Source organism: Trachypithecus francoisi, unplaced genomic scaffold, assembly GCF_009764315.1.
Source record: "Trachypithecus francoisi isolate TF-2019V2 unplaced genomic scaffold, Tfra_2.0 Lachesis_group5, whole genome shotgun sequence".
Taxonomy (NCBI): Eukaryota; Metazoa; Chordata; class Mammalia; order Primates; family Cercopithecidae; genus Trachypithecus; species Trachypithecus francoisi.
Window position 1 is genome coordinate 46,932,586 of NW_022681470.1, and position 24,160 is coordinate 46,956,745.

At 34.3% G+C, this 24,160-nt stretch overlaps 1 protein-coding gene across 1 annotated transcript in view; it reads right to left on the reverse strand.

Moving 5' to 3' along the window:
• Window positions 1–269: 269 nt before the first annotated feature.
• BRINP3 (BMP/retinoic acid inducible neural specific 3) overlaps window positions 270–24,160 on the reverse strand; it is a 388,006-nt gene continuing 364,115 nt past the window's right edge. The window contains exon 8 of the mRNA XM_033197383.1: window positions 270–1,649. Within this exon, the coding sequence (XP_033053274.1) occupies window positions 533–1,649 (1,117 nt within the window). The 3' untranslated portion in view covers window positions 270–532. The remainder of the gene's footprint in view (window positions 1,650–24,160) is intronic.

Consider the following 24,160-nt stretch of genomic DNA (forward strand, 5'->3'; position numbering starts at 1 on the left):
CAAACAAACAAAAAACAATAGTAAGTATCCTATCTAGTTGGGTTTTCCATAAAGATAATTGAAAGAGACCTTCAAATGTTTCCATTAAAAAGTCTTGGTGAATTTTTCCCCAGGTTCTAACAAACTATACCAAAATAGAACTCATTTCATGGAAAAAAAGAATCCCACAGCACTTCTTTTTAATAACTGTTCAGCTACAAAATTTTATTGGTATCTTTTTATGTTCCCGCTAGAGGATGTAATGCACAAAAGCATTGCCACGGAACATATAAAATTACAAATGAAATTTATTGTAAAAAGTAGAATGTCTTCTAGACTGGTGTCAGTATTTATTTCATTCATAAACCAAAACTGCAGTATAATATATTCATTGTCAGCAAGTTCATGTGTGTAAATTTCCATCCAATGTTATTGACTGATATAAGACAGATATTGAAAAGACAATTTAAATTTACTCTTCCAAACATAAACTGTTCCACAAAAGCACTGTAAAAACTCCTTCAAGATTTTGGGTTGTGCTTGACATTTATGGTTAACTACATAATTTGGTCGTGTCATAATCCATTGTGTTTGGCAATTTGGCATTAAACGCCTGAAGAGCAGATTGGATCCTCACCACCTCACTAGTAGACAGCTTGAGTCTATGACGAAGCAAGCAGGAGAAAAGATCTAGACGACGCTGACCAGGTGGGGAGAGTTTATTTACACGGTCTCTGATCTCTAGTAGTTGCAAAAGTGCTGAGTCCTGGGATCCCTGAGTATAGGGGTAGTCCAGCTGCAAAATCAGGTCCCGAATTGCTTCAGGGTCAAAGTGCATGCTGTAGCCAAACACTTGAATGTTATTGATTTTCATATAGCCCAGGTTCCGGGAAGGGTCAATAAACTCCAGAGGTTCGTAGTAAATGCTCTCATTACCATTGGGGCCGTTGGACTTGATTCGGCTCCTCAGGTAGATGTGTACTGTCTCAAAAAATGTCTTCCATTTGTTCCCCAGAGTTAATGTCCAGTTATAACACTGCAGGGGGAGGTCCAACTTAGTCCGCTCCCAGTCTGGAAAGCTGTTTTCATTCACAGGCATAAACCAGCTCTCAGAGTGGCTGCCTCCGAAGGGATTGACGTAAACAGCCAACACTGGCTCCAAGGTGCTGTTTTTAGTTAAGCAAATCTGTAAAGAGAGACCCAAAATCATATGGACTAGACTTGACTTGTACTTATTACTCTTCAAGGTGAGGAGCATCCGCTTACGCCAGGAGGGATCAAACCAGCTATTGAGGCGCATGTCATTGCTGATAAAAATGGCATGGACTTCTATTCGTCTGTCCGTTTTCTGCAGCAGATATTTCATTTCGAGATCTTGCAGGTCAGTTTCAAAGCCAATATAGTGATCGGTGGACTCGGCGACTTCAGGCTTGCAGAGCCCCTGGCTGAGCATGTAGCCGGTGTTGCAGGTGCCACATCGGGTGCGGTTGTCTGGTGCGCATGTCAGGCAAGCGGAGGCGTCTCCTACTGTGCAGGGCAGGAACGCGGTGCAGACCACCTGGTCGTTCGGACACGTGCACGAGTGCGTCTCTTCTGAAAAGCTGCCTAGGAGGCCGTTCTCATTGCAGTAGAGAAAAGATTGGATGCGACTAAGCCAGTAGGTTGAGGTTCTAGAAATACAAAACAAAACGAATCTACATAAATACAAAGATATTTTGTGTACTGCAGTAAACCTTAGCTCAGAAATCTTCACTATCATTTCTTCAGGTTATCTCCAGCCAGTAATTTAAATGAAATAAAATATTCATAGAACTTATAATTAGACTATATATTACAAACACACACGTGTGTGTATATTCCATTTATCACTGTGCAAAACAAGATTAGAGCTATACTTGATCTGAACTGCAATGCGTTTCTAAATATGTGATATCTTCTAAAGAGATTGCATGCTATCTCATTAGTGCACATGGAAGATGATTGTAGATAAAAATAGGTCATTATTGTTTTGAAATATCAAGAAGAAGAAAGGTAAGTGATTTTATCATAAAATATCTGTAGGAAAATTAGAGCATATAAATGGTGATTGTTCATTCATTTACTCCTAGCTTCATAGACCACTAGTGTTGCAGGAAGCATGAATAGAAAGTAAAAGAAAAATGAAAGAAAAACAAACAGCTCTAAATTGTCAATCAGTGTATTTAGATGCTAGGGTTGTCATCAACATTGAAAGAACAAGTACCCACTCAAAAAGATCATATTATTAAAACATGCTTGAGTTTATTCTTACAGGCTGTTCAAGAAAATAGTTGAAAATATCTCATTAAAATCAACAAGCTCCTTCAATAAGGGGTAAGTGTGTGAGTTTAATGTGTTTGATTTGAGTCATTAACATTTTTTCTTTTCTCATCAGGTTAATCATGATTCCAATTTCAAATCTCACTTTTCCGATTTTCTCATGTTATTTAAACCATTTTGGTGTTTTAAAACCAGTAAAATAGTGAAGGAAGAGCAATGGCCTTGTAATAACACAATTCCTTGTTTTTAGTTTGTTGCTTTCTCATACTGGATGTATGATTATGGGAAAAGTTGCACAGCATCTATAACACACAGTTCTCTCATGTGAAAAATGGGAATAGTAATATCTTCCAGGTTGAGATTTTGTGAGAAATAAGTTAGGGTCAAACTCTATGCATGTACTTAGAATATTGCAAAGTGTCTGTTTCACAGTAGCTACACAACAATTCTATTTTTGGTATTCTTATGATTTTTGGTGTTCACATTTAATACATTTGGGATTTCCTGCAAAATATATATGCTGCACTCAGTCCTTTAAATATCTGCTTACTGTTTTTCATAGCACCTTTTTCTGCTTAAGATTTTGTATTACTGTGTATTTACTTATTTATATTGTTTCTCTCATTACATATAATACCCTTTTGCCAAACTCTTGTATGTTTTCTTTAATAGCTATATAACGTGTACCCAGTAGAATTCCAGGAGATAACAAGCCTTTAATATTTATTGAATATTGAATAAAATGCATGGATTAGCCAAAGGAATATTTTCTTAAGAAGTGTATTTTTAAGTGAAATTTAAACCCTAAACTGAACATTTAATACACTTGGGAAATCCTAGCTCTGAAGTAGCACGTAGTAAAGTAATACAATACTTTATTTGACATTTGCACAATTAAAAACATGCAAAAACCTTTCTTATCCAGCTTCTCTAAATGCAACGGCATTATATATACTCAGAAGAAAATAAAAAAGTAAATCAAATCTAAGCCAACCATAAAACATTTTCCTCTTAATTCTTTCTTATACTGAAAATCACTGATTGAAATCTTAAACCTGTTAGATTCATGGCTTGAACATATCTCCCAAAGTTCATATGCTGGGAACTTGGTTGCTAATGCACTGATATTGTGAGGTAGTAACTAATGGAATATGTGTCCTTGGAGAAATGCCCTCATGAACAAATTAATGCCCTTATCTTGGGAGTTAGTTTCTTATAATTGGGCAAGTTTGGCTCCTTTTTGCTCCCTGTCTTGCCCTCTCTTTGCCCTTCTGCCATCAGATGATGCAGCAAAAAGGCCCTCCCCAGATGCTATTCTTTTGATCTTGATTTTCTAGACTCTAGAAACCTGAGCCAATATATTTTTGTTCATTATAATGACCAATTCTGTGACATTCTCTTAAAGCAGCATAATGTGGACCAAGATAATTCATTTTTGAATTCCTCCAGATACTTTTAAGATAAATTATCTCAAAAAATATCCCAAAAGCATGCCCAGGGTATTGTGAAAGAACAAAAATGTGAGGCTGTTTGGCACTTCATAAACATTACATCAATATATAGGTGTCTCTGTTATGCTTGCTATGGTTCCTTGTTTTCTCCCCACAGAATATATGTGCAAAAAGCTTTATTTTGCTGGTGTATAAAATAGGTTGATTAATCATTTCTGTATTCAGTGTTAGAATGCAGATGTTAATACTACAGATTCATCATTTACAGTTACTTACATGTTTATACCATTTCATTCTTTTTCTCAGTCACATTTTTCCTCATTTATTCCTTCCTTGCTTTTTCTTTCTTCCTTTTTTCATTGCTATCACTCTCTTGCGCTGTCCTCCCCATTTTTGCTTCTTTATTCAGTTCTTATTTATGTGTATCTATGTATATCTTATTTATGTATATGCATATCTAATATCTAATAGAAACTACATAAAATATACATCCTATTCAGACGAAAATTATATTTTCTTCCCTGAAACCAAAGAATTAATTCCTTGAGCCAACTCATTTCCCACTGTAAGCTCTAATCATATTTCCAAATCATAAGAAGAAAACAAAAAATGAAATGAATAGACCTAAGGCAAAAACAGAGCTCACAAAACTAGAGCACTGTAGAAAGAATCATTTGGACACTTTAGAAAAGCAAGAACTTTTTCCAGCTTTCCGTCTTTTCCAATCCTTTGCACGTCTGGCAAATACATTATGGAAGGAAAGCGTTTCAGCTGTTGGATTTCAGCTTCTTGGGTTTCAGCTCGAATGTATGAATATTGATACTTCAGCATACTGCCAAAGCTCTGGTACCCTGAGACTAAAGAGATAGCATGTAGATTTTCTTCCTTGCTCCTTTGTGTCTTTTTTCCTCTAGCACCTACCTTTTACTATTTTACTACATTCCACAAAGACAAAATAGATTTTTCAAGAAAGAAGACATGTAGTTACTTGTCTTTTCTTTAATCTTTGTGTAATCTTAGTGAAAGCAGCAGTCAAAAATAAAGACTAAGCACATTTCAGAATTGTATAATGGATTTTTCACATAGTTGGTTCCCCCACCCAACAAGGTAAAATTTAGCTCCCCTTACTTTATCTTAAAACTTCAAAAGACTTTTGGAGACAAATGTCCTGACAATTCAAAATTAGTCCGTATCAAGTGTATTTCCACTTTGTTTCTTTTTATGCTTAAGGATTAACACAAATAAAAGAAGCCACATTTTATTCATGTATACACATTAGTTAGACACACTATTTACGGTCTACTTGGGCTAAGGATTGTGACTGCATGGGTGGCAGGTAGGTCTTCTACTGTTTTTTATCAAACATGTGGCAATGTTCCTGACATTTGCTTTATAATACTTCAGTAAGCATTCTAAATAAAAGAAGGAAAAAAGGAAGGGAGAAAAAAGACAGAGAGAAACTAAGGAAAGGAGAAGGATAGATATATTATGGTGACGGAACTATAGATTATTAAGGAACAGAAGAAGGAAACTAGAATGCAAACTTTAAAAAAGCAATTGACATGATAAATATCATGATTTGGAGCAGTTCAAGGATATAGGAAATCTTAATCTATCCGGAAGAATTTACATTTTGAAAATAATTCCTCAAAAATATTTTAGGTGAAACAATTATGAGCAGAAAAATACCTTCCAGAGTTCACTTAAAATGTAATTGGAAAAATCAATCATTAGCTAAAAGGTCATTAATGTTTATATCACGGAGAAATCATACTAGTTTGAAATGTTTAGACAGCTGTTTATTCTAGTCATCTTTATTCAAATTACAATAATTTCCATTTATTTAAGATTTGCTCTTCTTCACAGGATATACATTATACATGTTCCAAAAGAGGGCTAGAGTAGGAGTGTGAATATCTGACTTTACAGCCATACTTTACCCTGTGACCTGTGACAAGTTACTTAGTCTCTTTAACCTTCAGCAGAGGCTTTGGAATTCAAGCAAACATTTGTTCAAATTAGGATTCTGCATGACTGTGGACTGTTGATAGCTTTCTGAGTCCCAATGTGTTAAACTGTGATTTCACTTGCTGATCTATTGCCAGGATGAAAGGATGTAACATGTAAAACCCACCTACGACAGAGTCTTACACTTGGTAAATGCTCATAATGAAACAACATGAATGAAGTGTTTGACTCTAAATTTTTTTTTGTTTTAAACAAAATCAACTTAAGATTTGATCATTTCTTTCATAAAATATATTAGGTATGAGTGGTGAACCAAGTTCCTGGGCCCCACCCCAGACATAATAATTTCTAGGAGTAGGATTCAGGAATCTCATGTTAAAATATGCAGTCCCAGAGAACTATTATGTATACAAAGAGGTTGCAAGGTCCATTGTGTATGTAAATCAACAACCCAAAATTGTTATTAGGGATTCCTTAGATACCAGCTAACCATCAATATGGAGGAATATGTCTACAAGAAGGTAAGGAAAAGTTGAAACTTCTGTAGAGAAGAGGACAACAGCAGATGGCTTTTAATTTACATGCATTTTGGGGCTCTGTGGCAACTATGTACAATAAACTGTAGTAGAAATTTTACACATAAGAAGAATAAGCCATACACTAAAGCCTATCATAATACATCACTTCTGTTCTGGTCCAGTAATATTAACTAACTGTTTGGTGAACATCTCTCATGTCTGGGGCCAGTCACTTTTTTTTTCATCTCCTTTCAGTAATTTGTAAATGCTAACCCCATTTTAAAATTTGAATATGATTGAACCTTATCAATTTTAATGACTTGGTTACATATCTATTAAGCATTAGAATGAAGACAAACTCAGAGGAAAATATCTAAGTATTATTTTTTAAATATGTGTTGAAAATTTTGTTTCACAGGATAACGGAGTGAGGGAGGGGGAAGATGGAAGAACTTAACAACCTCAGAGAAAACAGTCATTTATTGCCATAGCAGGACAACATCAAAGATACAATAACTTTTAATTGTGATATCACATTTAGGTTCTTGAGTGACAATACACTATATTGGCTTAAGACCATTTTCTTAGGAGCCAGACTGTCTACTTTGAATCCTATTCATTTACTTCACCTGGAAAACAGGAATTAAATATAGGGTTGTGCTAACAATTAAAGCACAATTGCAGGTAAAGCATTTAAAAGAATGCCCGTGCACAGAATAAACAGGAAATAAATGTTAACTCTTATTCCTATTGTTATGAATGTTATTCCCACTATCATCTTAAGAAATATTGTAGGCATTTTCTTTATTATAGCCACTTTTTTTTCTCAGAAGATGGAACATTTCATTTTCTCTTCAACAATTCATGCACTCATGCATAATATTACACTATATCCCTGTGTTTCACCTTTTAAAAAATATATACCATTTTAATAACATGATCAAGACTATATTTAAATATACTTGTATGCCCTCTTTGTGATCCTTTTGAAACCCTCAAAAATATGCAAAACAATATTGCTCAAATTCAGGACAAACATTCTAGATGTGTAGCGCTTTGCACTGAAGTATTAGCACATATGTTGGTAGAAAAACAATTACCTCGTCTCATGGTTAAATCTGCTCCGAGCAGTAATAATCTTATTTCAAAGGTCCCTTATTCCAACCTTCTAATCCTTTATTGCTCTCCAAATCTGTGCAGTGTGGATCCAAACTTTAAAACCTAAACAATATAATTTCAGAATCTTTTTGAAGTTAAAGATTAGCACTTTTTTTGGTTAGGCTATTTTACTTCTGCCTTCATAGATTTGTTATTCTCAGACATGAATACTTTAAATATAAATTTGGAATTAGGCATCCACAGCCATTTAAGCAAGCATAAGCTGATTATTAGCTCAGTTACAGACAGATAAAGCCAAATAAAATTCTGTCACTTTCTCTCTCTTGACTGCTGCTCTGGCCATCTCAGGTTTGGCAGCGCTGCCTAGGGCTCATGCTGACACTCCTGACACACAACAGTTTCACTCTTGGAAATAATTTTACACTCTGAGAAAAGGAAACGTCGCTTTCAAAGATCCCTCAACTTTGAGTCTCTCAAGAAAGTACACACACACACACACACACACACACGCACGCACACACTTTAATTTATTAACCTGAATTCAATTATCTACTAATAATTTTGGCTTGCAAGAAGGCAATGAATAAGTGCGTGAAGCAGTTGAAGATGTAGGTTATATTTTAAAGATAATATTAGCTGATGTTAACATTCATTGAGCTTTTCTCATGTGAACAGTAGTATTACAAGGATTATTTTATTGTCCCAACTCTCACTACTCCCTGATATAAGTATGTCTGTTATCCTAACTTACAGATAAGCACACGAGTTGTAAAAAATTTAAATAACCAGAACGTGTCCAAGGTCAAACAACTAGTAAGTGCCAGATCTAAAGATATATCCCCTGGTCTCCATTTCTCCAGAATCACAGCTTCTTATCATCATGAACAGATATAATTCAAATAATTTATTACTTCATCTGGTTAAGTGGTGTGCACAGAAAATTCTGCTTACTTCTCAGAGAGCTATAGAAATTTTCTGCCCACATCTATGCTGCATTTGATTATATAATTAAAAAAATCAATAGATAAATGTCTCTTCCACTTAAAACATAAAATACAAAAAGAAACACATCAACATTCAAAGTAAGAAGCATAAGGCACACAAAGATAAACACAATTACTTTTCTGGAAGGAAAAAATTACCAAAAATACATATATTTTAAAAATTAGCATACATATGCAATTTTCTATCAAAGATTACTGTCAATAGAAATATGTTTTTCACTAAATCATATATTAAGATAAAAAGGTTTAAAAAGTATTATTATAGGCAAGTTCAGGCTGTTAAGTGGTTAGTGTGATTGAGGAATATTGATACATGCAATTATTTTGCAAATAAGAGCAATCAGGCCTCTCCTATGTTCTTTTATAACATCCTGGTATTTACCCCCCATAATATTCATTACACCAAGTCACTATTATCAAACCAGCTACATCATTTGTATCCTGTGAGCGAAAACAATTATATACACACACGCACATATATAATGAAAACAATTATATATATGTATATATATACCATATGTTTATTTCACAATTTTATTATCATAAAGTGCCTAAATCAGTTTACAGTGTTTATGCTTAAATCTTTGCATTACAACCTTCAAAACCTTTATCGTTCTTAAAATCTCTGCATTATGAGTTCAAATTTGAAAATCTAAACAATAAATTTTAAGGAATTTAAAAGTATAATATTATTTTTAAAAGGTCATTTCATTTAATCCTTCATAAATCTGTTCATCTGTGACCCTAATATTTGAAACTATATATACATTTTGTATGAATAAATATATTAATTAACAAGATGGAGAGGAAGCTAGAAAGCAAATGCAGACCTAAACTGGAAATGTCCCTGGTTGTAAAGGATTTTTAAAAATATATATTTAACATTGTTTTCTTACTACCCAGTGAGTGGCAGACATTTTAAAACCTGGACTTATTTTCATAATATCTGTTTTTCTTTAAAATATGTTTCCTGACCAATTTCCCATCAGTTTAAAGACAAATCAATAAATTTTTCTTGTTGAACATTGAAAACCTGAAAACAAATGAAATTTTATCATTTAAATAATTTAATGAAATTTCAGTATGCTTCTAAAAGTGGTACAATTTAGCATCCCTCGAAACCAAATGTCTCTGGCCTCACTATTTTTCTTCTTTTTACAATCATCGTTGTTATCCTCAATGCTGAATATCAGCTCATTCTTTTGTGTCTCAATTAAAGCAAGAACTTGGTTTCTGAAAATCCTGAATGCAGGGTTTTTTGTAAAATAGTTTTATTAGATTTGTACTGTCAAGCTAATCTACTTAAATTGATCAATTTCTGATTGCATGATACCCCAATAACTTTCATATAAAAATCTAAATTATTTTGAAGCCTTTACATTCTGACATCTAGTTGTCATTACTAAATAAAATATTTTCTTTGAAGCCTTTACATTCTGACAGCATCTAGCTGTCATTACTCAACATACTTTCCACACTTACAAATCTGTCCTTGTTACCCTCCTAAATATGTCATGTACAATTTCAACTACCTGGAATTTTCTTTTACAGAATCACCATGTCCTTTTTCCTCTGCTTAGCCAGTTCGATTTAAATTCAATTTTTCTTACCCTAAATGATCTTCCTTAACAAACTAACTTACAATGACTTACTTTTTTGGACCAGTGTATTAATTGTTATCTATATTACTGTATTTGTAATTCAGCCCTCTATAACCATATGGTGTTATATAATAGATTCTTATCTTATGATTTCAACCAAAATATACAATTCCTGATAGTATCTGTGTTTGTCTACATGTTAGCTTTCCTAATTGGAATATAATCTCCTAAGAAAGAAGAAAACGTATAATGTTACATTAGAATCCCTAGAGACGAACAAAGTGCTTTTTCTCCCAACCTCTCCAAACAAAATTGCTAGATCAAAATTGACCTGGACTTATGTTGGCAAGAAAATGTAACAGTGAATACTCTTAAAAACTCTCTTATGGGGAAAATCAAATAACTATGGCACTGAATTTTTTAAATGAATTTATGATCTACAAAATAATAATCTGATTTCTAGTATTGTAAGTCATATTACAGCTATGTCATCAAATAACAATATGGCATTCTAGACTCTATATTATTGTTCAGGAGTTTGATTGACTAAAATGTAATTTCAAAACTGGTCATCTTTAAAATGCTAATGTAGATGGAGATACTGGAGCTGAATAGTTGTCAGAAACTGGGCCATTAAAAAACAAAACAAAACAAAAAACACCAAGATAATATCACCTTCTGGGAGTCCTGGATTGGTGATCTTCATGGATCAAAAATGTCACCCAAGTCACACTCACAATGCAAGAGCTTTATATTAACGTTTTCTAGTGCTTGGAATAAAATTCTGAACTCAGAATCATAACTGCATTAACACAGATGCCACAAAATCACCAGGAAATAATAGGTTATATGGCCCTTATAAATGTTACCTTTTATGAGAGAAGCAAATTGTGTGTGTATATGTGTGTGTGTGTGTGTGTGTGCACGTGCTGGTATAAAATTTATACAATGGTTTAAGGAATGACAATTCATAACTTTAAAAGTTGGCTCATTTAAAATACTAATAGAAACAGTAAAATATGGTCCTATTTCACATGATTTTGCTTTTCAGGAAGAAGAGTACATAGGTATTATCTCCTAATTTTTCCAACAATTTAATATTACATTATGTTTGCAGAAAATAAAATCAGAATGCACCAAATGACTGTTCTAAAGGCAGAAGCAATCTAGTATGCCTAACCATCTTTGGCCACATTCTTTTCCACATAAGACGACAAACAATGATGATTTAACTTAAATTACTATCTCACATCTACATAGAAAATAAATATTTAATCCTTGGTTTTCCAGACAAACATACAAAATGTAGACCATCTCCTTCACCTCACTGACAAGACTTCTCACTAACCAAAATACCATCTGATTGGGAAAAAAAAAATGAGTCTCTTTGGATGATGTCAGCAACAACACAAATGAAATGGGTATTAAAAATTCTCTGTTCTCTTTTGTGGGGTAAACTACAACAATACAAATGAGAGCCTTTCATCAGCTGGCAGGAAGATAGAAATTTGTGTTACTTGAAGAGCTTCCTCTGTTCAGTTAGCAGGGAGAAAATCTGTAAGTTTTTTCCTTAGTGTTTCTAGTTCAGCCTTAATGTAATTTTTGAACAGTAAATCTACTTTGAAATCATTTGACTGTCAGATAGTATTGGGTATTTTTGGTTTACAAAGTTCTGTTAACTTATTCTATTCATGTATTACTTTTATCATGTATCGTCTTTTGATATTCAAATGATTCTTTGGAGGATCAAAAGAAAAAGCCACATCATATGTAAATAATTGCTAAAACCATGATATGAAAAGTTACATAATTTCTTTCATATATTTACATATGATATGTAGATTAAATACCTATTCTAACAAATATAGTTTGACCTTATAAAATCATATATAATTTTCAAGCCAAGAATTAACAAAAGTCCTTCTGGACATAGTTTACCAGATCCTCAGTATGTACTTACTAGAGGTCTGAGTCACAATCTCTCCAGTATTCAGAGTCGTCAACCTATTGACACATTCCTCATATACACCATAAAGTAATAATCACAAGTATACAATGTGATGGCTAAGTTTTGGTATCAACGTCACTGGATTAGGGGATGCCCAGATAGCTGGAAAAGCATCATTTCTGGGTATGCCTGTGAGGGTGTTTCCAGAAGAGATTACCATTTGAATCAGTGGACTGAATAAAGAAGACATGCTCTCACCCAGTGTGGGCAGACACCTTCTAGTCCAGTGAGGACCTGGATGGAACAAAACGTCAGGGAAAAAGCAAACTCGTTCATACTCTCTTCTGGGGCTGGCACACACTTTTTTTTTTTTTTTTTCCTGTCCTTGGACATCTGAATTTCAGGTTCTCCAGCCTTTGGACTCCAAGACTTGCACCAGTAGTCCCTCAGGTTCTCAGGCCTTCAACTCTCAGACTGAGAGTTACACTATTGGCTTCTCTGGTTCAGAGGCTTTCAGATTTGGACTCAGCCTCATGACTGGATTATGTGGTTCTCCAGCTTGCAGGTGATCAACTGTGGGACTTCTCAGCCTCTATAATCATGTGAGTTCATTCCTCTAATAAGTCCCCTTTCATATGTGTGTGGGTATATCTGTATATATCTGTTCTACTGGTTCTGTCTCTCTGGAGAACCCTAATGCAATAAAGAAAACTCACCATGTACATGATGGACTACAAAACATTTTTTGCATATTAATGCTTACTTAGTCTTTGCAACCAATATGTGTGGTGAATGCTATAACTGTCTCCAGTTATAAGCAGGGAGAGTAAGGTACACCGGATACCTCTTAAGTTACAGGACAGTCTGTCTAGGAAAATGAGCTGGAGCTCATGCTGTCAATCACTCTATTATCTATCATGTTACTAGCCCAAGAAGGTCACATAAAATATTGTGAAAAAAATTGAGAAAATATATTTTTCTTTTTTTTTTTTTTTTTTTGAGACGGAGTCTCGCTCTGTCGCCCAGGCTGGAGTGCAGTGGTGGGATCTCAGCTCACTGCAAGCTCTGCCTCCCGGGTTTACGCCATTCTTCCGCCTCAGCCTCCCGAGTAGCTGGGACTACAGGCGCCCGCCACCTCGCCCGGCTAGTTTTTTGTATTTTTTTTAGTAGAGACGGGGTTTCACCATGTTAGCCAGGATGGTCTCGATCTCCTGACCTCGTGATCCGCCCGTCTCGGCCTCCCAAAGTGCTGGGATTACAGGCTTGAGCCACCGCGCCCGGCCGAGAAAATATATTTTTCTAGGTAATTATAATCTCACACCCTTCTAAGGTGAGAGTTGCCTGAAACATTGCAGACAGCCCAGATAAGCTTTGGGAAAAAAAAAAAAAAAAAAGATCTGCTCTACTTTCTCTGGATGAAGCAACGCAAAGTAACATGGGCATGTAACTCACACTGGCATCTTAATATCATCCTGATATTTATAGTTTCTCTACAGTTTAGTCAAGTACACTCTACTAAAACACATATTTCATAGAGTATGTTAAAGCCAGATGACTGTGGAAGTTCTGTAGTATAAGTGGAATTCTGAAGTGACTTGGATCAGGATATCTCAGACCTTCTGTTCAACCAGCTTAAAAGCTAAGAAAGGGTGAACTCACCTCAGTTGATGTTTGCAGCCATTAGGAATAGATTTTTAGGTTACATCTATATTCCATGAGGAAAAATTACAAAAACTGAATGGACATAGGGCTAAAACCAAGTAGCCTTTGATTTTGAAAGTTAAGTTATTATGTAAACACTTTGAATCACAATCCATGATTCTTCTAGCACAAGATAAACCTGTCAAAAAACTATCATGAACCACACTACACTGTTTTATCAAAACTTTAGTTGGATCATGTGGTCAGGAGATCAAGACTATCCTGGCTAACACGGTGAAATCCCCTCTCCTCTAGAAATACAAAAAATTAGCGGGGCGTGGTGACCGCTGTCTGTAGTCCCAGCTACTTGGGAGGCTGAGGCAGGAGAATGGCCTGAACCCGGGAGGCGGAGCTTGCAGTGAGCTGAGATCCCGCCACACCACTACAGTCCAGCCTGGGCGACAGAGTGAGGAGTTTCAAAAAAAAAAAAAAAAAAAAAAAAAAAAAAAAAAAAAGGACTTTACTTGGGACAGAGGAAGGGAATTACTTTGGACTTGGTGGTAATCACCTCCTTATTTAATAGTTTATTCAAGATATTTCCATTCTGTTTTTAATTAATAGGTCATCTTTATATATATTGAAGTGTTACAGTATCCGGTTGTGTGAGGTGCAAAGGGAATCTGAGGAAGTAAGTGAGAAACAGCAAGGAGATATGTAATTTAAGAATGGGTGCTTTATTTGCCATTGGTTGCCTATCCAATATTCACAGGTCTATTATTCTTGCTAACAGAAGCTTGATTTTGTTCAACACAATGTGCCAAAATAAAACAACTTTTCCAGTTTCCCTTAGAGTTAGAGGTAGCTATGTTACACAGTTCTGAAACAAACAGAAATCTAATGTGGGAGAGTCTTGGATTGCTTCTTATTCCTTAGTCAATAGCCATGGCCTACTCTACTACTTTCTGCTACTCACCCTGAAAATAGACATGAGATCTCAAGCTGCAGGAGACTTCTTGCCATTTCAAGACCACAAACATAAGGAAACTAGAGGAAGGGAAGGTAAATAACGGATGGTTGGCCCTGAAATCAAGTTGAGAGACCATTGGGAGCAATTTTTTTCTGTATTAAAAAAAAAAATTAAGAACTGTCTGTGAATGGAGATTGGAGGGTTGGAGGAGTGTTCCAGGGCTAAAACAACTTGAATGGATTTGCATACTAAGTCTCAAAAAAGTGTTTAGAGGAAAATACCTCAAAAACTAACTTGTTTTTAGCAACTCTAAAATGAAAGCCAAGCAGGCCAAATGTTCTGAGCTTTTGTGGAATAAATATATATAAAGACTAAAAATCTGAAAGAGAAAGTTGAGCTTATTGACTAAATGGACAGGTGATTTTATTTCACCAAACAGAGGGAAAATATATAACTTAGTACAACAATCAAAAAAAGTAGTAACAACATGGGAAAGAATGTGGAGGTTTCAAGCATGACTGGATATACCTGAAAGCTTTTTAGTGCTTGTTGAAGATAAAACCTGGAGACGTGTAAAGAAAAGGCTTTTAAAAATTAAATATGTGTTTTCAGCCTCAGCAATTCATATCACACTGTTCCTGCAACAATGTCAAATTAATGTTGAGAGTATAGGCTATCTGCTTGATTTATGAGGATATATTTTAATGTCAAATAATAATAGAATATTAACTGAAATAAGACTGAAATCACTGAATATTTCTATGTATTAGTATATTATGACTTCCTTGACCATGGCACCACAGGAGGCAACTAGCATAGCCTATATCTTTCACAATGCTTTTTTGTTTTTGCACTGAAAAGCTTAGAAAAATCCATTTACAGTCTTGGATTATGAAAAACAATTTGTAAATTAATAGATATTGAATTTTTAATCTAATTCATACTTTTTCATTTTCTAGAGAATCAAAAGTCTCTCTTTAGTGTCTTCTTAACTGTATTTGGATTCTTGTAAGAAATATTTTATTCCTCATTTGAGTTTATTCCCACATAAATCACTCCAGTAAATGATCTGAAGCTCAGCATTTCCCTAGTTCTCTAAATTGGAAGAAACCTGTCACATATATCAATGCCTTAAGTTGTTTTGATGAGAATTGTACTGAAACATTACATTCCCTAGGAAAGAACCCAGGATTAAATCAAACCCACTTTCAATTCAGTATTCAAAGCACAGGGCTTCATGTTAAAAGAAAATGATGTAGTTCTTTTTCTTCATGAAAGCATTATTGAATGGTACAAACTTTCAGCTATAAAATAAACTGTGGGGGTGAATGTATAGTATGGATGGTGAAGAATGTTTTAATTAATTAGTGATAATTGTTGATACTACACAGTGTATATGCATATCAAATTATATTTTACACCTTGAATATGTACAAATATTACCAATTAAATATTTTAAGATAATAAAAAATAATAATCAATTTATTATTATTATAATCCTGGTCATAGTCCCTATGTATTAATTATTCTTCTCCCACTCCTCCTCATCCTTAATAATTAATTAAGTCAATTGTTTAATTATTATTCTCCCACTCCTCCTCATCCTCCCTCTCCCTTACCTTCTCCTGTTGCTCCTCCTTCTTCTTCCTAACCATCTTTGGATAATTATTCACTATGACTTCAGTTTATTATCTTTATTTAGAGAGGGCAGTGATTGTGGAACATAAAGTTCTGAAACAACTTGTCAGTCCCATTGCCGAAAAGGTCACTCCATTTAAAATATATGTGGACAAAGAAGACCATAATCCCAGTCTTTCACAGAATTATGCTAATTAGCTAAACAAACAGCATGTGTCTCCTTTAAGAAGACATTAAGTAAGTTTCTATACATGAACCCATTTCCAGACATCTGGAATTACTGAAAAATGGAGTTGAGTCAAAATAAGTCAGAATTAAGTAGAACTATACTCTTGTTTATAAATGAGAAAGCTGAAATAACAATAGCAAATTACTCCAATCCTCCATCAATTAGTGACAAAAAAAAAAAAAAAAAAAACCAAACCAGGGAGCATATCTCTAGTATATTGCAAACACGATAGAATGATGGCTAGATTTGAGATACGAAATGCGACCTGTCCAATCCATGGTTTGGGGACTCCAAAGTTGTGTGATTTGAGGATATATTAACTTCTTTTGGAATAAGTTTTTTCACTAATAACACCAACTAGGTTTTACTAGAATATCTTTACATTTCTTTCTAGCTTCACCAGTCTATGTTCTACCTGAAGCTCAGGAATCCTATGCTTCTCCACTAAAAATACTGACATTACACCAGTGATATAGTTTGGATATTTGCACCCACCCAAATCGCATGTTGAAATGTTGTCTCCAGTGTTAGGGGTGGGGCCTGGTGGAAGGTAATTGGATCACAGGGGCAGAGTTCTCATGAATGGAGTGAGTTGTCATGGAATCTGGTCCTTTAGAAGTGTATGGCGTCTCTCCCCCACACATTCCTCTCTTGCTCCTGCTTTCACCATGTGGCATGCCTGCTCCTGTTCTGCCTTCCACCATGATTGTGAGCTTCCTGAGGCCTCTGTAGAAGTAGAGCAGATGCCAGCACCATGCTTCCTGTAAAGCCTGGAGAACCATGAGCCAATTAAACCTCATTTCTTTATATTTTACCCAGTCTCCGATATTTATAATAATGTAAGAATGGTCTAATACAACCCCTAAAAAATCAGTACCTATAAATTAGATTATAATAACTATAAAGTCTGTTAGTCACAGCTTAGTAGTACTATCGAAAGGAAAACAATAATCTTCTGTTCTCTCCAAATATTTTAGAAATAACTTTGCCATCGTGTGTGTGTGTGTGTGTGTGTGTGTGTGTGTTTGTGTGTGCATGTGTTTGTATTTATACTTATACGGGTCTCTTCTAAATACATTGTAATTATATGACACCGAAGTAGGATCATATCACGTCTCAAATCACAGTCCTTCAATCATCTCATTTAATATACAAATGGAAATCCTCAGAGTGACTCTTAAGACACTATATAATTAGGTTTCCCACTACTCTCTAAGTTCACCTGGATTTCTTTCCCACTTTCTCACTCCATTCCAGCTTCACTGATCTCTTCACTAGTTTGAATAATACACATTTGCTTCTCCATCTGAGCATTTACATTTGCTGTTTTGTATTTCTGGAACCCCATTGCTCATATATCTGTACGATTTATTCCTTAATCACTTTCAGGTCTTTAAACTACTAACAATATTTTCTTAGTGAGGCTTCTCATAGATATCTTGTATAAAATATCTGGTCACTGTAGCCCTCTCTATCATCCTTCTCTGCTTTATTTTCCTATTGCATTTATTTTTCATTTTTATGTTTTTAAATGTGTCTCATAATGAGAATTTTACGTCCAATGATGGCAGGAATTTTTATCTCACTTATTCATGGTCATAATCCCTATGTCCTCAATAAACTCTGGTAGAGAATGAATGAATAAATTTATTTAGAAAATTTATAAAGTGATAAGCATACTTAGTAGGTACAAATAAGCACTCTGTACAACTTGGCTATATTTGATTTAAAGAAGATTTTCTTAGATATACCAGAAACAATTCTCAGCAAAGTAGAAACATCTGTACTTAAAAATTGTGACCTAATTCTTCTCCTTTTTGCTCCCAGCAGTACACTTTAGTTTCCATAAATCCACTTCATTCAGTTTTCTCAACCACTACGATATTTATAACAGACCTTTGTTTTAGGGGGAAATTTTAGAATGTAGCAAATGAGAAGAGCAAATCAAAGTGTCAATCCTTGAAGATGTTCCTTATCTACAAATTGACAAATATTTCTAGGTTCCAGGTTTTCTACAGCATCTTTTAAAAAATGTGGAAAAAAAGTCTATGCTTGTACATACTATTAGCAATAAAAACTAAGCTCAAACAATTACAACAATAAAAACAGGAACACCCTGACTCTCCGCCTAGCCAACCTCAGTGGTTTTTAGATACAGAGATATGGAGAAGTTCTGAAACTGTATTTGCCTTGGACAGATAAGGGAAGAGCTCATGAATAGTCAAGTCAGCAATAACTGTGGGAAACCAAAGGTGACATAATCTCTTATTGCAGCTCTACCATGTGATTACATATAGACTATGGTGGATGAAATTGATTTTCTAAACAGGTTCTATGTGTCTTTCTATTTGGCTTTCTTTTTACATTCATAGGAAAATGAAATTCAAAGTGTATATGTTTCTTTAAGAAAGAAAGCAAATGGATTACCTCAAAAAGTTGACAGTCATTGGGAGAGTTATGTTATGCATATTAACTTTGCTAATTCATTCACTCTAGTCCTATTTTTATTTCATATCACTTACAATAGCCACATTCATCGTCTCCTGTGTAGTGTATGTAAAATCAGAGGAAAAATGAAGTTGTTTCCTAAAGCTTCATACAACACTGTCTATACTTGATATTTTTTATCCAGATAATCCTATGCTACAATAGATTCTGGCAGCCTTAAATTTCTCCTCAAAATAAATGTCATGTAGTTCCTGAAAAATACTGATTGAAAGTATCTGCCTTTCACAAATGTGGTTAAAAGCTACCATTAATAGCTGAAAATTGATTGAAGTAGACAACATCTGCTTTTAGAACTAACAGCTCTAACAAATAATCTGTTATTCCGGCAAGTGGGAATACACATACTTTAGATATGCTATGGCATGTCACACACAAGAAAATTAGCTTTCAAAGTGGTATGTCAACATTAATTTTCATAGTTTCATAATATCTCTAATCATAACCAATGGTGTTAGACAAAAACACCTGCTGTCCTTTCTGTTATTTGTTTGTAAAATTAAATTCAAAGTAGCATGACTACTATGTAACTGGCTCTCCACCCTGGGGTAAAATGTCCTCAAAAGTTCTTGCAATATCAGTGGTTGGTGTAAACATAACATTCTAAAGGGACTAAACACAATTTCAAAAGAGTGCATTTTCATCACTTTTCCTAATAGATTTTCTGATTCAAAAATCAAGTGAGAGAAATATGAGTTTTTATTTATGGAATAGTTACCTGGAGAGAAATTGAAGAAATAATTAAAGCCACAGAAGTATTTACCTATTCGCATGTGAAATATTTTTTATTCTATCATGTTCTCTCTTGCTTAATGAATTGGAGTGCCTTATGTGACTTAAAATTTCTCTATACAAAATGAATTCAATTTTTTTGTACATGACTGTCAGATACAGGGCTTTGGATATAGGGACATCATTTCTTTACAGTTATTCTCAACTTTAAAAGCTTATGACTTGTTTAAATCAAGTTACAGTTGGTGAAAAGGGAGTAATTGCTGCTATTTTTGCTATTTAAATTCCTCTTCCATACAAGACATAATTGACCTCCTCAGCATAATGCCTTTGCAAAATATAGAACTAAAAGTGTAAATCCTTTTGTAATCCAATTGTTTCTTGTTAGAGAGAATGTCTCATTGTTATTCACAATAAATTAATCTAAGAAGAAGCATCTTGTTAAAGGCTTTGTGGTTGTAGTATGAATCTTTCAACGTTAAGTTAAACAACTTTCTGTAGGAAGCTTGTGTTAGTATAAACAGAAATGTGCACATACAAATACATAAAGTTTATAAGTATTTATTAAGTTCCTACTCTATAAATAATCGTTGAAAACGTGAAAAGACACAATGGCTAATATTCAGGAGCCTATATTCGATCTTTTATATTTTTAACTATTATTTTAAACCACTATTTAGTATCAAAATTTCAAACATACACAAACAGTAGAAATTCTACCTGAGGCCCCAGGCAAGCTAGCCTGAAATATTACTCAAATCTTGTTTTATATATTTTATCTACTAACTTCCACTTTTTGTTAGGTTGGGGAAGCAGGTGTTTTAGAATGTTTTAAAGTATCTCCCAAATCTCAAGTAATTTCATCGTTAAATATTTTGTGTGCAATTCAGTATATATCCCCAAATTTTAAATATTAAAAGGACATTAACTTACATAGTCATAAATGACATTATCACATAACAAAAACAGCTGTAATTTATTGACAAGAACTAATACCTGGGCATATTCAAATTACCCTGAAAATCTAAAAATAATTGTTTTTCATTCTTAAAAATTGAGATTCAACCAGATTCTGCTCTTTTCATCAGGTAGTTATGTCACTTAAATTTTTTTCAGTCATTTCTTTTTTCTCCTCATGCTGTTGACTTTTTGTAGAAAGCAGATCCATTTTATAAAATAGTTTACATTTTGGATTTGATGATGTATTCCATGTGGTATCATTTAACTTGTTCTTACCTCCTCAATTAATAACGTGTACATCAAAAGTTGTCATCAAAGGTTTGGTTAGATCCAAATGCATTATGTTTTTGAGCAAAAGGTACAAATAAATCTCATAAATGATGCTGAATCCACTATGTTTTAGGCTTAAATTAATATTCTGTTCCCAAATCATCATACACACACACACACACACACACTATACACACACACACACACACACACACACACACACAACTCTGATTTTAAATAAAGCTCTGTGATTCTCTAAAAATATTTATCAAGAAATAGTCTGCATTTTAAATAAAGGTAAGGAAATATGGTAGTAGTAGTGCCTTTTATAACAGAAAGTCTTTGGTTATAGTCCCAGCATAACTACAAATTAAATATGTTCCCCTTAATTTTTACTCTTAAAATCTTTACTGTATAGATAATGATATTGACTTATTCACTGGTGCTTATATTTTAATTTTTAATAATAAATGTTTCATAAGGACTTACTTGTACCAGAATGGCTAACAATTATCAAGTGCCTACTCTGTTCCAGGTACTTCTCTAAACATCTCGCCTTTATTAACTCACGTAGAACTCACCATGAATCTAGGAGATAAGCACTAATGTCTTCATTTCACAGAAAAGTGAATCACAGCCTGGAGCAAAGTAACTTTAACATGAACACTGAAATGCCTGAGCTGGGATTTGAACAGGCAATATGGTACTCTTATGTGCTACTTAAGACTGCCTTTCCACACAACCAGCTTCTTTTTAAAGGCATAATAAAGGTAACGCTCTTTCTTTCAGGCAATTAAAACATCAATCAATTGTAAAAGATCCATATATACGTGAAAGTGGTAAGTGGTATTGAGGGAAAAAGACTTTTTTTTTTTTTTCCAATCAAAATACAGAAAACCTAAATTATTCATTCATTTAGTAACTCATTCAAGGGACATTTATGGAGCTGAGAATTTTTTAATTTTAGGCATATCCATTCCATTTCTCTCATCAGGCCATTTTATGTTCTTCCTGGTATGCTTCCTGGTGAGAAAGGTTATGTCTGTACATTAATAATAACAGTTAAAATCTAAACTTTTAAAGTCTGTCTCGATAAGAAGAAAAGCAAAGGATAATTGCTGTTTATATTTTTCTGATTATCTGATTAGCACCTAAATTAAAAAAAAATTGCATTCAATTCTGCACTCCTATTACCAGAATTAATATGAAAACATCCATTTATTTTTCATATGACTTCTTCACAGTTTCCAAATTTTTAAAACATTATATCACATTAAAGTTTTTTCCACCTGTTTTATGTTTCTTTTTTTTAGTATTATTATTGTTATTATTATTTTCATTATTTGGGGACGGAGTCTCACTCTGTCTCCAGGCTGGAGTGCAGTGGCGCGATCTCGGCTCACTGCAAACTCCACCTCCTGGGTTCAAGCGATTCTCCTGCCTCAGCCTCCTGAAAACTGGGATTACAGGCACGTGCCAACATGCCCGGCTAATTTTTCTATTTTTAGTAGAGATGGGGTTTCACCATGTTGGTTAGGCTGGTCTTGAAAGTCTGACCTCATGATCCTCCCTTTTCAGCCTTCCAAAGTGATTAATGAATTGGAGTGCCTTATGTGAGCCAACATGCCCAGCCGTCTTTTTACTTTTTTAATTACCTATTGTCAATAACTTTCACTTATACTGAGTGCTCACGTTTATATTTCAGACAAATTTTTAGTGAACTGTCAAGGCATTTTATTCAGAAAAATCATGTGAGGAAGAGGAAAGGCAACAATGATGAGACGTAATTGTATTCTGACTGATTAAGGCCTTCCATATATCTTTTTGTGTTGTAAAATCCTTAAGCTGGGAGTCCCAGATTCTGAAATAAACATCATCTAACATGGAGAACTGTTGTCCTGCTGGTACTCCCACTGGGGACTGCAGGCTGCTCCTCAGTAGGGGTGTGGCCAGAGCCATACTCAGCATCTACTGATCCTCAAAGAGCAGCCGTTTGTTAGCTTAACTCTTTTCAGTAAAGTTAAGTCGTTGAGTCCATCATATCTAGCAAGTAGGTATGGCACTTCTCTGTTTCCTTCAAACTGCTAGATGAGCATTGTTTTTACTTTTAATTTATCTTTTGAGGAAGAAGAGGTTAACTACTTTCTATGGACATTCTGAAAGACATATTTGAAAAAATCCGAAGACTAGTCTTCAGCAGTTAGTGATTCTGAATTCAAAGAATGTAGGATTCTGAAAATCCCAGGTTTTCCTTATTCCCCTTCAGCACTAGTTTTCCTCTATTACAACCTTATTTCATTGCAGCCAATACACAATAAAGTATTGCATAATAACATTTTACTACTCCATGAAAATGGACTAGAAAATAATTTGTTGTATGGAGTATGTGTATTAGAAAATACAACATAGAAAACAAGAAAACAGCAGGTTCATTGATTATGACACATTAATATTGTCATATAACTACTGTTTTCTTATAATGTCAAGCATTTAAATACAATTTAACAAACCTCCTTGTTTATTTACTCATTTTTTAAATTTTACCTTAATTTAATTTTTTTTTTTTCAGACGGAGTCTCACTCTGTTGCCCAGGCTGGAGTGCAGTGGCATCATCTTGGCTCACTGCAACCTCTGCCTCCCGGGTTCAAGGAATTCTCTGCCTTAGCCTCCTGAGTAGCTGGGATTACAGGCATGGGCCACCATGGCCCCCCGCCACCGCTTTTTTATTTTTATTTTTTTTTTAGTAGAGATGAAATTTCAACATCTTGGCCAGGCTAGTCTTGACCTTGTGATCCACCTTCCTCAGCCTCCCAAAGTGCTGATATTACAAGTGTGAGCCACGGTGCCCAGCTCAAACCTACTTTTTATTAAGTACAATTTTTTTCTAAAACTGCTTGCTTGTAAACACGATATAGAACCTTTTAAACATATGATTTGAATTAAGTATACATAATGCCAACAGATAGGCATATCTATGTCTGTAGACTAAGAACAACAAACAAGAAAGATATCTTTTGGTATAGCACAACATGTTGTCAACCAAAGTGAAAATGCCACAAAATAAAATTATGTATCAAATCATGAATAAATAAGGCATATTGGCAAAGCTGAAAGGAAAAAAAAAAGTCTTAAAGGGCAACCTCCCACTGAATCTAACACAAAACCTGCCAGAGCTATAGTTTACTTAGTTAATGGCAGACTGCCACTACTATACTGTACTGTACTGTACTGTGCTGGTAGTGTATAACAGAATGTGTTTCACTATTTGAGGATATGAAGAAAATGAAAAATAAAATATTAATATTAGAAATTAAAACAAAACTGATTTTAT